General features: G+C 44.7%; 1 protein-coding gene across 2 annotated transcripts in view; it reads right to left on the reverse strand.

Annotated features, from left to right (window-relative positions):
- Positions 1–17,559, reverse strand: part of alg6 (ALG6 alpha-1,3-glucosyltransferase) — a 36,342-nt gene that overhangs the window by 2,913 nt on the left and 15,870 nt on the right. The window contains exons 7-12 of one of the 2 annotated variants that reach the window (XM_036978630.1): positions 14,677–14,862; positions 10,519–10,654; positions 7,819–7,904; positions 5,025–5,109; positions 4,871–4,941; positions 2,993–3,061 (exon numbers count right to left, since the gene is read on the reverse strand). In XM_036978630.1, coding sequence (XP_036834525.1) covers positions 2,993–3,061; positions 4,871–4,941; positions 5,025–5,109; positions 7,819–7,904; positions 10,519–10,654; positions 14,677–14,862 — 633 coding nt within the window. The remainder of the gene's footprint in view (positions 1–2,992; positions 3,062–4,870; positions 4,942–5,024; positions 5,110–7,818; positions 7,905–10,518; positions 10,655–14,676; positions 14,863–17,559) is intronic. The other variant, XM_021604621.2, reaches the window with a different exon arrangement.

A 17,559-nucleotide genomic window follows, 5' to 3' on the forward strand; every position in this document is an offset into this window, starting at 1 on the left:
AGCAAACTTTGTGGAAATTAATATTTGTCATTCTCAAAACTTATGGCCATGACTAAGTGCTGTTATTGTGAAGTGGAAACGTCTAGGAGCAGCAATGGCTCAGCCGCAAAGTGGTAGGCCACACAAGCTCACAGAACGGGACCACCGAGTGCTGAAAGCGCGTAAAAAATAGTCTGTCCTCGGTTACAACACTCACTACCAAGTTCCAAACTGCCTCTAGAAACAACGTTAGCACAATAACTTTTTGTCGGGAGCTTCATGAAATGGGTTTCCATGGCTGAGCAGCCGCACACAAGCCTAAGATCATGCGCAATTGCCAGGTGTCGACTGGAGTGGTGTAAAGCTCGCCGCCATTGGACTCTGGAGTAGCACTGAAAATGCCTTCTCTGGAGTGATGAATGACGCTTCACCATCCGGCAGGCCGATGGACAAATCTGTTAAGTTTGGTGGAGGAATGATCTGGGCCTGTCTTTCATGGTTTGAGCTAGGCCCCTTAGTTCCAGTGAAGAGGAATAATTACACTACAGTATACGATGACGTTCTAGACGATTCTGTGCTTCTAACTTTGTGGTAACAGTTTTTTGGGAAGGCCCTTTCCTGTTTGAGCATGACAATTCCCCGTGCACAAAGTGAGGTCCAGACAGAAATGGTTTGTCGAGATTGGTGTGAAAGACCTTGACTGGCCTGCACAGAGCCAATACCTCAACCCCATCAAACACCTTTGGGATGAATTGGAATGCCGACTGCGAACCAGGCCTAATCGCCTGACCTCACTAATGCTCTTGTGGCTGGATGGAAAGCAAGTTCCTGCAGAAATGTTCCAACATCTAGTGGAAAGCCTTCCCAAAAGCATGGAGGCTGTTATAGCAGGTGTCCACATACTTTTGGTCATGTAGTGAATGTCTTCAACAATGGGTGGAATGGAGACGCACAATGCGAGCCATGCCAGTTAGACAGGACAACAGGCCCACAAAATGCCCTGCTGTCCCTATACAAAACATGCTTAGAGAAGAGGTATGTTGACTATGCAGTGTAATCCACAGATATCCCTACACTAAACCACGCACACAACAATTAGTACTACCGGAAGAATTTAACAACAGCGGGGGTGAAAGTTAGTACTACTAACTTAGTAGTCAGCTTCACCCCCTCTCTTCTCTGACTGCTACCTTTACAATGACTCCATTTGATATTTTCTTGACTCTTCACAAATAAAATCATCCAAAGAATATCAACACAAACTCTTCTGGCAAAGCAACCTATACTTTAACAGCAATTTATTTTTTGGGGTTACATTTAATGTACAAGATTGTACTTTTCGAGCGGTTTCTCCGACAGTGGGGCAAAAAAGTATTTAGTCAGCCACCAATTGTGCAAGTTCTCCCACTTAAAAAGATGAGAGAGGCCTGTAATTTTCATCATAGGTACACTTCAACTATGACAGACAAAATGAGAAAATAATCCACAAAATCACATTTGTAGGATTTTTTATGAATTTATTTGCAAATTATGGTGGAAAATAAGTATATGGTCACCTACAAACAAGCAAGATTTCTGGCTCTCACAGACCTCTAACTTCTTCTTTAAGAGGCCCCTCTGTCCTCCACTCGTTACCTGTATTAATGGCACCTGTTTGAACTTGTTATCAGTATAAAAGACACCTGTCCACAACCTCAAACAGTCACACTCCAAACTCCACTATGGCTAAGACCAAAGAGCTGTCAAAGGACACCAGAAACAAAATTGTACACCTGCACCAGGCTGGGAAGACTGAATCTGCAATAGGTAAGCAGCTTGGTTTGAAGAAATCAACTGTGGGAGCAATTATTAGGAAATGGAAGACATACAAGACCACTGATAATCTCCCTCGATCTGGGGCTCCATGCAAGATCTCACACCGTGGGGTCAAAATGATCACAAGAACAGTTAGCAAAAATCCCAGAACCACACGGGGGGACCTAGTGAATGACCTGCAGAGAGCTGGGACCAAAGTAACAAAGCCTACCATCAGTAACACACTACGCCGCCAGGGACTCAAATCCTGCAGTGCCAGACGTGTCCCCCTGCTTAAGCCAGTACATGTCCATGCCCGTCTGAAGTTTGCTAGAGAGCATTTGGATGATCCAGAAGAAGTTTGGGAGAATGTCATATGGTCAGATGAAACCAAAATATAACTTTTTGGTAAAAACTTGTCGTGTTGAGGACAAAGAATGCTGAGTTGCATCCAAAGAACACCATACCTACTGTGAATCATGGGGGTGGAAACATCATGCTTTGGGGCTGTTTTTCTGCAAAGGGACCAGGACGACTGATCCGTGTAAAGGAAAGAATGAATGGGGCCATGTATCGTGAGATTTTGAGTGAAAACCTCCTTCCATCAGCAAGGGCATTGAAGGTGAAACATGGTTGGGTCTTTCAGCATGACAATGATCCCAAACACACTACCCGGGCAACGAAGGAGTGGCTTTGTAAGAAGCATTTCAAGGTCCTGGAGTGGCCTAGCCAGTCTCCAGATCTCAACCCCATAGAAAATCTTTGGAGGAAGTTGAAAGTCTCTGTTGCCCAGCAACAGCCCCAAAACATCACTGCTCTAGAGGAGATCTGCATGGATGAATGGGCCAAAATACCAGCAACAGTGTGTGAAAACCTCGTGAAGACTTACAGAAAACGTTTGACCTCTGTCATTGCCAACAAAGGGTATATAACAAAGTATTGAGAAACTTTTGTTATTGACCAAATACTTATTTTCCACCATATTTTGCAAATAAATTCATTAAAAATCCTACAATGTGATTTTCTGGATTTTTTTTCTAATTTTGGTCTGTCATAGTTGAAGTGTACCTATGATGAAAATGACAAGCATCTCATCTTTTTAAGTGGGAGAACTTGCACAATTGGTGGCTGACTAAATACTTTTTTGCCCCACTGTATGACCTTTAACCCGGTCTGTTATTATTGGTCCTCTATAGTTTCCCCTACTGTAGCTTCCTACCTGAAGGTGGAAGCCTGTAGAAACCAGATGGCTGGCAGAGGAAGGTCATTCAGTAGCAGGCAGACTGGCCTAGAGGCAGAAAGAAAAGAGGGAGGTCATTCAGTAGCAGGCAGACTGGCCTAAAGGCAGAAAGAAAAGGGGGAGGTCATTCAGTAGCAGGCAGACTGGCCTAGAGGCAGACAGACAAGAGGGAGTCATTCAGTAGCAGGCAGACTGGCCTAGAGGCAGACAGAAAAGAGGGAGGTAATTCAGTAGCAGGCAGACTGGCCTAGAGGCAGAAAGAAAATAGGGAGGTCATTCAGTAGCAGGCAGACTGGCCTAGAGGCAGAAAGAAAAGAGGGAGGTCATTCAGTAGCAGGCAGACTGGCCTAGAGGCAGACAGAAAAGAGGGAGGTCATTCAGTAGCAGGCAGACTGGCCTAGAGGCAGACAGAAAAGAGGGAGGTCATTCAGTAGCAGGCAGACTGGCCTAGAGGCAGACAGAAAATAGGGAGGTCATTCAGTAGCAGGCAGACTGGCCTAGAGGCAGAAAGAAAAGGGGGAGGTCATTCAGTAGCAGGCAGACTGGCCTAGAGGCAGACAGAAAATAGGGAGGTCATTCAGTAGCAGGCAGACTGGCCTAGAGGCAGAAAGAAAAGAGGGAGGTCATTCAGTAGCAGGCAGACTGACCTAGAGGCAGACAGAAAAGGTTACACACACTTAAATTATACACACTTTATTTAACAACAAACAACAAGGGCCCTGGTCAAAAGTAGTGCACCATATAAGGAATAGGGTACCTTCAGACACAGCCCATCGCTCCCCGGGCTTCTAATTACAGAAGTACTCTTTGCGTGCAGTGGTTTGAACCAAAATAGTTTTTCAATCGTTTCGTTCTGAACAGAAGCATTATTTTTTTTCTGTTTCGTTCCACTGTTCCAAAATAAAGTTCTGAACCGGTCGAACCCCAAAAAATTACCGGTTTATATCATTCCTTTTTACATTAGCTTGACATTCAATTACTTCACCAATCACTGCGAATAGAGCAGCTTGCTATGGAGCAGGAAATATATAGTTGTTTTAGCCTGCATGGGTGCTATCAGCTGTCTCGGCTATGGCTGTTTAGATGCGCGATGGACAGACAAGTGTATGACACGACATGCAAATAAAATTTTGCGGGTGGGGAGAGGGTGGAGGAGGAGGCTTGGCTTGAAGCGCTGGGCATCTTTTAATGACCTGAATTAGGCTCACAGAATTATACCTATGGAGTAACAGATTCTACGGAGGAACTTTTAATGTCTTTGGACTTCCAAGAGTTGGCTTACCGTTGGACCAGAGCTAGCTAACAAGCTTGTGTGTGAAGGCTTTGCATAGGAACATGAAAGAACGTTAAAAGGTTCCTATGCTTTTAAAATTAAAGTTCTGTTCCAGAACAGCATAGATCCCTTTCATTCCCAGTTATAATTCTGTTCCCACAATTATTTTATTTTTTAAAATTTTGTTCCCTGAACCGGTTCCAACTCCTGTTTGTATGTCCAGTTACACCCATTCCTATAGTCCCAATAATTGATTCACCACAAACAATGCCCCCTCCTTTTCTCCACAGCCTGGCGTTCCTCCCTAAGCCCTGACATGCATTACTGATTGATTCAGGGACAGACATGTGGGAGATATATCTCAATAGTTAATAAAGCAACAATCAGCCTAATTTAGATGAATAGATCAGCAAAATCTGTAACCAAATCCCACAGCGCAGTAAAACCTAGATAGCCTAGCGATTACAGCTGCCTGTTGCTTTTTATATACTGCACTGCAGTTGGTGAGGTAAATTATTAGGAACCGCAGGCAGGAAGGCACACACGCATGCGAACACACACTCCTAATCCTCCCCTCTACTCACAAGGCAGGCAGGAGGATTGATTTCTCATGGACTTGAAAGGAGAAGAGGAAGAATGCCAGAGAGGAGTTGACCTGAAATGACATTTTACACAGGTTGGCATTACATCATTCTCTGTTATCAAACATCAGTAAACTGTACAAAAATACTCACTTACCAAGGCAAGTTTGAACTGCCACAATGTAGGTTTCATCAAAAGCTTTATAGACGAAGGTAGGATAGCCAGGAGAGTGGTGGTCAAACTGAAAACAAAACAAAAACAGAATTATGTAATCTATCAACTATGATCAATCTGACCAAACAGTGAATGGCCCAGCCCTGAAACCTAACCCTCGGGGTTAAACTGAACCTTGCGGCTGCTCTGCTGCCGGCTTGTTTTAACCCAGCCTGGTCAAACCATAAGACCCCAGCTACAGTGGGGAGAACAAGTATTTGATAACCTGCAAAATCGGCAGTGTTTCCTACTTACAAAGCATGGAGAGGTCTGTAATTTTTATCATAGGTACACTTCAACTGTGAGAGACGGAATCTAAATCTAAAATCCTGAAACTCACATTGTATGATTTTTAAGTAATTAATTTGCATTTTATTGCATGACATAAGTATTTGATACATCAGAAAAGCAGAAGGCAGACTGGCCTAGAGGCAGACAGAAAAGGTTACACACACTTATTTGGTACAGAAATCTTGACCAAGTTTGCACACACTGCAGCAGGGATTTTGGCCCACTCCTCCATACAGACCTTCTCCAGATCCTTCAGGTTTCGAGGCTGACGCTAGGCAATACGGACTTTCAGCTCCATCCAAAGATTTTCTATTGGGTTCAGGTCTGGAGACCGGCTAGGCCACTCCAGGACCTTGAGATGCTTCTTACGGAGCCACTCCTTAGTTGCCCTGGCTGTGTGTTTCGGGTCGTTGTCATGCTGGAAGACCCAGCCACGACCCATCTTCAATGCTCTTACTGAGGGAAGGAGGTTGTTGGCCAAGATCTCGCGATACATGGCCCCATCCATCCTCCCCTCAATACGGTGCAGACGTCCTGTCCCCTTTGCAGAAAAGCATCCACAAAGAATGATGTTTCCACCTCCATGCTTCATGGTTGGGATGGTGTTCTTGGGGTTGTACTCATCCTTCTTCTTCCTCCAAACACAGCGAGTGGAGTTTAGACCAAAAAGCTATTTTTGTCTCATCAGACCACATGACCTTCTCCCATTCCTCCTCTGGATCATCCAGATGGTCATTGGCAAACTTCAGACGGGCCTGGACATGCGCTGGCTTGAGCACGGGGACCTTGCGTGCGCTGCAGGATTTTAATCCATGACAGCGTAGTGTGTTACTAATGGTTTTCTTTGAGACTGTGGTCCCAGCTCTCTTCAGGTCATTGACCAGGTCCTGCCGTGTAGTTCTGGGCTGATCCCTCACCTTCCTCATGATCATTGATGCCCCACAAGGTGAGATCTTGCATGGAGCCCCAGACCGAGGGTGATTGACCGTCATCTTGAACTTCTTCCATTTTCTAATAATTGCGCCAGTTGTTGCCTTCTCACCAAGCTGCTTGCCTATTGTCCTGTAGCCCATCCCAGCCTTGTGCAGGTCTACAATTTTATCCCTGATGTCCTTACACAGCTCTCTGGTCTTGGCCATTGTGGAGAGGTTGGAGTCTGTTTGATTGAGTGTGTGGACAGGTGTCTTTTATACAGGTAACGAGTTCAAACAGGTGCAATTAATACAGGTAATGAGTGGAGAACAGGAGGGCTTCTTAAAGAAAAACTAACAGGTCTGTGAGAGCCGGAATTCTTACTGGTTGGTAGGTGATCAAATACTTATGTCATGCAATAAAATGCAAATTAATTACTTAAAAATCATACAATGTGATTTTCTGGATTTTTGTTTTAGATTCCGTCTCTCACAGTTGAAGTGTACCTATGATAAAAATTACAGACCTCTACATGCTTTGTAAGTAGGAAAACCTGCAAAATCGTCAGTGTATCAAATACTTGTTCTCCCCACTGTATGTGGGAAATGTACCAAACACTGTCTCCGCTTAGGGCACCCCAACATTAGTCTAACCCTTCAATTGTCACTCACAGGGGATAGAGACACAGGAAAGGAGGGGGGCCAGGGAGGTACCTCCACTCTGACTGAAGGGTTAGGGTAGGGCAGCTGTATCAGGCCTAAAGGGCCCCTGGGGAGAGGGGTATCGGGACCCCCAACATGGGGCAAGAGGGGTGTGCTAGGGAGGTGGGAGGGGTCATGGTGATTTTGGGATACAGTTCCCAGATACTGTTCCACAGGTGATCCATCATGACATTTCTGTTGAGACATTTTACAGAAACGCAGTAGTAACAAGCATATACATAAATACATGATCCAGTAGACCACTTCTATTGTAACGAGGAGTGATCCATTGTTTTATGACACATTCTACAGCAAGGTATCCCTCCCCTAAAACATATCTATATTCACCCATGGCCAAAAAGCTCTAGTGTTTTAATTTGTTTTAAATACACTACAGTCTTAGAAGTCCAAGTTAAATCCTGGTCTTAACAGTCGGGCAGAAACGTGTCCATCCTGTCCAGAATGCACACAGCACCCCTAAATATAGCCCCATAGGTTATTCAAGCACGTACCACCATGACAACATGAGAAGGGTTCTATGACCGACTGTCTGTGTAGCATCTTCTCATTCATAAGGACCTTGGAGGAGAATCAACTTTGACTGGAATAACACCTCATGTCAACACAGAGAAGTTAGCTAACTGCTGTTTCTCAAACGGAAATGGTTCAAATAGTTTCTACTGACATTCCAAATCTGAAATCTCATCAGCAGATTTCCAATAGTTGTCAGATTGCCCATAGCAGCTGGTAGTGATCAGTATCTCAGTGTTCAAGGGATAATCTTGTTTTCACTCTGCAAGAGAGCATGAGATGGAGAGTGAGAGGGGGATTACCTGATGTAGAGCTGGGTATCAGTGGACAGGATGGTCTTGATCTTTATCAGGACATTCAAGCTGCACCACGTGTTGGCCACTTTATCCTGTCAACACACACACACTTTTTAATAAGAAAATAAATAAGTTTCATAGCTCACTTCCTATAACGATGCAGAACCAATAGGTTGATCATATTCCTTGTTAGTGAAGTGTTTATTATCGATGTGAATCATTTAAATGAGTTATAAAACTCATTACAAGGGTTTTAAATTTAGAAAACCACATATGGTATGACAGTACGCTGCTTTAAAAAGCATTTGGTTTTGAAGAGAAGGCTAATAAGTGGCATTGCTCCAAGTAATCATTTCCCAACTGAAAGTGCAATAAGAATTCCTTCTTTGCATTCCACAGTGTATTTGTACAGGAGCGCTTTGGAAGGTATTACCAGCCTCATAAATCGCCTGTCAGGTCATATGGAACGGGATGTCACTAGAAGCTATGCACTTTCTGTAAACTTGGGGACACAGGGTTAAATGTTCAGAGATAATCACATTACGATCATTTCTGCATACTTCGGCACATTCAGACCACCCCATAGAAGAACACTGTCACAGTGTGTCCACCCACCACACCACCCAAAGCATAGTTATAACCATTGGGAAACAGATCCAAACTGTCAGCCTTAACGACGGTCTTTGCGGTTGGGGTAGCTAGCAGGAAATGGAGGACGGAGGACTGACCGTGTAATTCATGTGATTTAAGGCCTTAGCAGTTGTTCTGAGATCAGATGTTAAGACCCCCTGCTGCTTCTACTGGCTGTGATATGACACAAAGTAGAAATACAATGCATAGATCACTGTAGTCTAATCATGTCTCGTAATAGTGTGGTCTTTTCTATAGGGTGGATTTCTATGCGGTCCACTTGGCTTTCTACAGCTGCTCAGAGCACAGCTGTGTGTGTGGAGGTTACAGACAGGCCCAGTCAGCAGGCTGTCCGTCCTGCAGACGCCGAGGCCCCATCTCTCCTCAAACACACCCCCTTGTAGCCCCCCCCCCCCCCCCAAATAACGACCCTATCGGAATGTCCTCCAATGCCGCCTCGGCTGAGGGCTACACAGGAACCTGGGGTTCGGCTGCAAATGTGGTAAGTGCCGATGGCGTCACTCTTCACCTATAAACCAGCTTGGAATTTCATAGGCTGCAGAATTTGGTGTCATTTTTGTGAAGCAGGAAAACAGACGGTCAGAGTGCTGCGTGGTGGGTAAACGTACAACTTACCCTCCTCACCCCCTCAACCTTCCCCACCACCCCTTCTCGCCCTGTCTGCTTGTCCCAGTCCGGCTTCTGCTTACGTGCACAACTTCACAATAAGTTCAGGCAGGCTTCTCCTGGAGACCCTCGCACCACGGGGTATAGAGTCACCCACACTTTGTGTATTATGTTTGTATCATTTCATAAATAAATAACTGTCAGGCATACTGCCAGCATGACCAACCTCACATAGCCTTTTTTTTTGGGGGGGGGGGGGGGGGGTAGTGTAAGATTTCTACCGATATTGCCCTAAAGATAAATACTTTACCCAAGAGTATAATGATATATCCCATTGACTGATCGTGGTTTTTCAGATCCCCTAACAATACAGTTTGCAGGTCCATCGGAACCCTGGTATTATGACATAACAACCATTCCTGGACCTGACTCCAAAAGCGAGCCACCGTTGGACAGTACCAGAAAATACATTTGATTGATTCTGTTTCCTTGTGACAAGACACTGCACAAGGCTGACTGTTTAATTTTCAATACTTCTCACATCACCGCACCTTGGGGAATGGGTGCAGGGCACAGGGCAGGCTTCCAAAACTAGAGCAGCTGGCCTTGGCCTCTGAGCTGCCAACCACCTCTACACCGCTCCCGTAACGGTGTTACCTCAGCAGCTCAACCATGACATGCTTTCAATATGTTCTAACTAATGTCCCCAGTGTGAGCCATCACTGTCCATCAGTTTTTCATTTCCCCCCTCTGAACCTCTCCTCCTGTGTGGCCTTGCTGTGTGTACATACACGCGTGTAAGTTCACTTTTCAAGGACGCAGCAGTTTAGCTGCCAACGTTTTGCACAACGAACGGATGCACTCTGACACGCATAGTGTTGGCCCTTGGCACCGAACCATGCATCACACGGCTAAAACATGGCCCCGCAATGATGTGCTGAAAATACCCTGGCAGTAAATGTGTTAGATTTATCTTTACCCCCCCAGTCACTACAACCCCCCCCAGATAGAGCAAACCTGATCTTCTGACCTTTCACCATTTTATTCCTCTGTTTTCTTTGATCCTGCAGGAGATCCATTTCCAATTGGCTAAGCACAGAGGAATTGATGGAGGGTAGCAGGTTGTGTGTGTGTGTGTGTGTGTGTGTCTGTAAGAGCATGTAGGCTGTGAAGAACAGGAGGCGCAGGATACCACTCCTGTCTACGAGGGCAGCACTTTGTTGACTACCATAAACCTCCTCGTCTTTCTAACACCAACTGATTTCAACTTGGCAGATAGTGTGGTCTCTCAAAATTGGGCTGTGGGTGGAGAATCTGGTTTGGGTTACTCTGTTGGTCTCCAGAACATTCTACAAGCTTTAGGTGACTCACGTCGCAGAATGTTAGGGAAACCACTTGACTTGATAGTATGACTAATTGCCTTGAATACTGAAACCTTTTTGTACGTACCTCGAATAGGCCTCGCCCTACAGGGAAAAGGCGGTGCACCACCTGCAGGATCTGGCCAGGGTCAGACAGGAAGGGTAGCCAGCAGAGGGCAAAGGTCACCAGGACTGTTACAGCGATCTTGACTAGCAGGAACAGCCTGGGTGGGTGGTGGATGAGAAAACAAATGATAAAGTACACCGAACCTTTGAAACGGTCAAATACCCAAAACATAAACTTACACACGGTCTAAGATACCCAAAACTGGCTACGCTGATATGTACTGTAAAGCAGTGAAACATGATAATTCGTATTGTCAACAGTATTAATTGGCTGAATCTCACATCTCTCGCATCACAACAGCTGTGAGTGGAACTATCCACATCCCAAGTTAGTCAATATATGTTGGGAAAACCATGCGTCAGCTAAAAGTCTTTCACAGTAGGTCAGCTATAGTAGCTGTGTGGCGGTAAAGTTGCACACACAGGAACAGCCGAGGAGCTTGGGCATGGCCATAATGTCATCTGGACATATCTTCCCCTGCCCATATAATCTAGCTATCCATTAGCCCTTGGTACATTGTTACTAGATAAACAAATGTGGGGACACTAGAAACAGTCATCCAATCTGATTGGCTCACCTCAGTAACTCTGCTACTCTGTTTTGGAGAAAATGTAGGCTACTTTATGGGGCCATGTTTTGTGGGAAGGGCTATACAGACTTTTCTGGCTTGCAAACCGACTAGCGTTAACTGTAGCCTAAACCCAACCCTTAACCCTGACCATAACCTAATTTTAACCAATTCTGAAATGAAATATTGATTTGCATTTCAGAAAAGTCTGCATAGCCCTTTCCATGTTTTGTCCACTGGTGACAGAAAATGATTGATTCTGGGTATTACTTTAAAAACAATCATGCTGATTCAGTGAATGATGAATATAATATAATCTGATGTTTAATGCTTTTGGGAGGGATCTTAGACCATTCCTCCATACAGAATACTTCCTAGATATCCTTTATCTGCGCTTATGGACTGCCCTCTTCAATTCACAGACCGAGTTCACCTTGTATCTTTATTTACCTTTTATCTCAATATTTGCATTCTATGCACACTCACAGGGCCCTACACACACACACTCCATCTTCTGACTCACACATAATATGCACATACAGTACCAGTCAAAAGTTGACATACCTACTCATTCAATTTTCTTTATTTTTACTATTTTCTACATTGTCGAATAATAGTGAACACATCAAAACTATGAAAAAACACATATGGAATCATGTAACCAAAAAAGTGTTTAACAAATCAAAATTCTTCAAAGTAGCCACCCTTTGCCTTGAGAGCTTTGCACACTCTTGGCATTCTCTCAACCAGCTTCACCTGGAATGCTTTTCCAACAGTCTTGAAGGAGTTCCCAAATATGCTGAGCACTTGTTGGCTGCTTTTCCTGCACTCTGCGGTCCAACTCATCCCAAACCATCTCAATTGGGTTGAGGTCAAGTGATTGTGGAGGCCAGGTCATCTGATGCAGCACTCCATCACTCTCCTTCTTAGCCAAATAGCCTGGAGGTGTGTTTTGCGTCATTGTCCTGTTGAAAAACAAATGATAGTCCCACTAAGCACAAAGGAGATGGGATGGCGTATTGCTGCAGAATGCTGTGGTAGCCATGCTGGGGAAGTGTGCCTTGAATTCTAAATAAATCACCAACAGTGTCACCAGCAAAGCACCATCACGCCTCCTCCATGCTTCACAGTGGGAACCACACATGCAGAGATAATCCGTTCACCTACTCTGTCTCTCACAAAAACCTGCCAGTGTTTTTGTGAGGACAGATTTCCACCGGTCTAATTAATGTCCATTGCTCATGTTCTTGACCCAAGCAAGTCCCTTCTTCTTATTGGTGTTCTTTAGTAGTGGTTTCTTTGCAGCAATTCGACCATGAAGGCCTGATTCACAAAGTCTCCCCTGAAAGGTTGATGTGTCTGTTACTTCAACTCTGTGAAACATTTATTCAGGCTGAAATTTCTGAGGCTGGTAACTCTAATGAACTTATCCTCTGCAGCAGAGGTAACTCTGGGTCTTCCTTTCCTGTGGCGGTCCTCATGAGAGCCAGTTTCATCATAGCGCTTGATCGTTTTTGCGACTGTACTTGAAGAAACCTTCATGAGTTTGATTGACTGACCTTCATGTCTTAAAGTAACAATGGACTGTCGTTTCTCTTTACTTATTTGAGCTGTTCATGCCATAACAATGAACTTGGTCTTTTACCAAATAACGCTATCTTCTGTATACCACCCCTACCTTGTCACAACACAACTGATTGGCTCAAATGCATTAAGAAGGAAAGAAATTCCACAAATGAACTTTTAACAAGGCACACGTGTTAATTGAAATGTATTCCAGGAGACTACCTCACTACTACACGATTGCATGTGTTATTTCATAGTTTGTCTTCACTATTATTCTACAATGTAGAAAAATAAAGAAAAACCCTTGAATGACTAGGTGTGTCCAAACTTTTGATTGGTATGGTACATTTATACTGACTCTACACACACGCACAGCCACTCACATTCAAGCTGCTGCTACTGTGTTTATCATATATCCTTTTGCCTAGTCACCTTACCCCTATACATATCTACCTCCATCACTCCAGTATCCCTGAACCTGTATAGTCACCTTCCCCCTATACATATCTACTTCCATCACTCCAGTATCCCTAAACCTGTATATAGTCACCTTCCCCCTATACATATCTACCTCCATCACTCCAGTATCCCTGAACCTGTATATAGTCACCTTACCCCTATACATATCTACCTCCATCACTCCAGTATCCCTGAACCTGTATATAGTCACCTTCCCCCTATACATATCTACTTCCATCACTCCAGTATCCCTAAACCTGTATATAGTCACCTTCCCCCTATACATATCTACTTCCATCACTCCAGTATCCCTGAACCTATATATAGTCACCTTCCCCCTATACACATCTACTTCCATCACTCCAGTATCCCTGAACCTGTATATAGTCACCTTCCCCCTATACATATCTACCTCCATCACTCCAGTATCCCTGAACCTGTATATAGTCACCTTCCCCCTATACATATCTACTTCCATCACTCCAGTATCCCTGGACCTGTATATATGGTATTGGAACTGACTTTAAATATTTCCTGTATGTAGTATGCTTACTCACTGACTGTGTTTCATATTTCTTACTCTTATTTCTCTTGTTATTGTTTTCTAGTAATACATTGTTATTGATTATTGCAATGTTGGGTTTTGAGTTAGCAAGAAAGGCATTTCACAGTACTTGTGCATGTGACATTAAAACTTGAAACAAACCACAGGTTTTCAATGGGGTTCAAGTTCGGAGACTGAAATGGCCATTGCAAAATGTTGATTTATTGGTCAATTAACCATTTATTTTGGGATTTTGATGTATGTTTGGGGTTATTGTCTTGCTGGAAGATCCACTTGTGGACAAGTCATGGCAGAGGCAACCAAGTTTTGGGCTGAAATGTCCTGATACTGGGTAACGTTCATGATGCTGTTGACCTTAACAAAGGCCCCAGGACCAGTGGAAGCAAAATAACCCCATAACACCAAAGATCCACCACCATATTTTACAGTAGGTATGGTGTTATTTTCTGCTCATACATTGTAATTTTGACGCCAAATCCACCACTAGTGTGTGTGGCCAAAGAGCTCTATTTTCATGTCGTCCAACAAATGTAAACGCCTGGAGTTTGCTAAACGGCATTGGCACTTGGATTGGAACCAGTTATTTGGTCAGATGACATGAAAATTGAGCTCTTGGCCACACATATCCCTCCCAACGGGTTCTCCGGCTCATAAAGCATTTTTAAAAAGGCTCAGTGTGGTTATCCTCACAAGGTAAGGTATTGAAAATGGGTGTCAATTTTGACCCCTACCTCTTTGAGCAATTGTATTAGTATAAAATAATATATATTCCCAATTGTTTTCAGCATACAATATAGTTCAGTATTTTTATAATTTATATATTTTATACAGTCATGTTTGCTCATCTTTATCAGGGGTGTCAATAATTTCGGACCCCACTGTATATCATCTCGCCACACACACAGTCCCATTCACACAAACCCTCTTAGCCAGGGGTATAAGTCTAAGTCAGCTAACTCACCCTCGGCCTGCTAGGCCCTGCTTGAAACACTTGCCCAGTAAATAGCAGAAGAAGGGTAGGGAGTGGTAGAGCTCCATCTGTTTGTAGTTGAGGGACAGGACGAAGGCCAGAGAGCCCAGCACGTCCCAGCCCAGACCCAGAACCACCACACCCCATAGGGCCAGCCCCAGGCTTATACTGTTATATCTGACGCCCAGTTAAAGAATACATAGTCATGATGGTACTGTTACCGGATGCTCTGCTATGCCTCATTCATACAAATCCTCGTCTCCAATCAAACTGCTTCTACCATGATTCATCTCATTTATATTCACACTGGCTGAACATACAGTGCTTTCTGAAAATATTTTCAGACCCCTTGACATTTTCTTTCATTACAGCCTTATTCTAAAATAAATTACAGATTTCTTTCCTTCATCAATATACACTGCTCAAAAAAATAAAGGGAACACTAAAATAACACATCATAGATCTGAATGAATGAAATATTCTTATTAAATACCTTTTTCTTTACAAAGTTGAATGTGCTGACAACAAAATCACACAAAAATGATCAATGGAAATCTAATTTATCAACCCATGGAGGTCTGGATTTGGAGTCACACTCAAAATTAAAGTGGAAAACCACACTACAGGCTGATCCAACTTTTGATGTAATGTCCTTAAAACAAGTCAAAATGAGGCTCAGTAGTGTGTGTGTGTGGCCTCCACGTGCCTGTATGACCTCCCTACAACGCCTGGGCATGCTCCTGATGAGGTGGCGGATGGTCTCCCGAGGGATCTCCTCCCAGACCTGGACTAAAGCATCCGCCAACTCCTGGACAGTCTGTGGTGCAACATGGCATGGCGTTGGTGGATGGAGCGAGACATGATGTCCCAGATGTGCTCAATTGGATTCAGGTCTGGGGAACGGGCGGGCCAGTCCATAGCATCAATGCCTTCCTCTTGCAGGAACTGCTGACACACTCCAGCCACATGAGGTCTAGCATTGTCTTGCATTAGGAGGAACCCAGGGCCAACCACACCAGCATATGGTCTCACAAGGGGTCTGAGGATCTCATCTCGGTACCTAATGGCAGTCAGGCTACCTCTGGCGAGCACATGGGCTGTGCGGCCCCCCCAAAGAAATGCCACCCCACACCATGACTGACCCACCGCCAAACCGGTCATGCTGGAGGATGTTGCAGGCAGCAGAACGTTCTCCACGGCGTCTCCAGACTCTGTCACGTCTGTCACATGTGCTCAGTGTGAACCTGCTTTCATCTGTGAAGAGCACAGGGCGCCAGTGGCGAATTTGCCAATGTTGGTGTTCTCTGGCAAATGCCAAACGTCCTGCACGGTGTTGGGCTGTAAGCACAACCCCCACCTGTGGACGTTGGGTCCTCATACCACCCTCATGGAGTCTGTTTCTGACCGTTTGAGCAGACACATGCACATTTGTAGCCTGCTGGAGGTAATTTTGCAGGGCTCTGGCAGTGCTCCTCCTGCTCCTCCTTGCACAAAGGTGGAGGTAGCGGTCCTGCTGCTGGGTTGTTGCCCTCCTACGGCCTCCTCCACGTCTCCTGATGTACTGGCCTGTCTCCTGGTAACGCCTCCATGCTCTGGACACTACGCTGACAGACACAGCAAACCTTCTTGCCACAGCTCGCATTGATGTGCCATCCTGGATGAGCTGCACTACCTGAGCCACTTGTGTTTGTTGTAGACTCCGTCTCATGCTACCACTAGAGTGAAAACATCAGCCAGGAAGCATAGGAACTGAGAAAAGTGGTCTGTGGTCACCACCTGCAGAACCACTCCTTTATTGGGGGTGTCTTGCTAATTGCCTATAATTTCCACCTGTTGTCTATTCCATTTGCACAACAGCAAATTTATTGTCAATCAGTGTTGCTTCCTAAGTGGACAGTTTGATTTCACAGAAGTGTGATTGACTTGGAGTTACATTGTGTTGTTTAAGTGTTCCCTTTATTTTTTTGAGCAGTGTACATACAATACCCCATAATGACAAAGCAAAAACAGTTATTTTAACATGAAATTGAAACTGAAATATAACATTTACAAGTATTCAGACCCTTTATTCAGTACTTTGTTGAAGCAACTTTGGCAGCGATCCCAGCCTCGAATCTTCTTGGGTATGACGCTACAAGCTTGGCACACCTGTATTTGGGGAGTTTCTCCCATTCTTCTCTGCAGATCCTATCAAGCTCTGTCGGGTTGGATGGGGAGCGTCTCTCCACAGCTATTTTCAGGTCTCTCCAGAGATGTTTGATCAGGTTCAAATCTGAGCTCTGACTGGGCCACTCAAAAACCTTCACAGACTTGTCCCGAAGCCTGCATTGTATTGGCTGTGTGCTTAGGGTCGTTGTCCTGTTGGAAGGTGAACCTTTGCCCCCAGTCTGAGGTCCTGAGTGCTCTGGAGCAAGTTTTGATCAAGGATCTCTCTTCTACTTTGCTCCGTTCATCTTTCCCTCGATTCTGACTAGTCTCCCAGTCCCTGCCACTGAAAAACATACAGCATGATGCTGCCACCGTAGGGATGGTGCCAGGTTTCCTCCAGACGTGACGCTTGGCATTCAGGCCAAATAGTTCAATCTTGGTTTCATCAGACCAGAGAATCTTGTTTCTCATGATCTGAGTCCTTTAAGTGCCTTTTGACAAACTCCAAGCGGGCTGTCATGTGCTTTTTACTGAGGAGTGGCTTCCGTCTGGCCACTCTATCATAAAGGCCTCATTGGTGGAGGGCTGCAGAGATGGTTGTCTTTCTGGAAGGTTCTCCCATCTCCACAGAGGAACTCTGGAGCTCTGTCAGAGTGACCATCGGGTTCTTGGTCACCTCCCTGACCAAGGCCCTTCTCCCGATTGCTCAGTTTGGCAGGGCGGCCA

Source organism: Oncorhynchus mykiss, chromosome 5 (assembly GCF_013265735.2).
Source record: "Oncorhynchus mykiss isolate Arlee chromosome 5, USDA_OmykA_1.1, whole genome shotgun sequence".
In the NCBI taxonomy this organism is placed as follows: domain Eukaryota; kingdom Metazoa; phylum Chordata; class Actinopteri; order Salmoniformes; family Salmonidae; genus Oncorhynchus; species Oncorhynchus mykiss.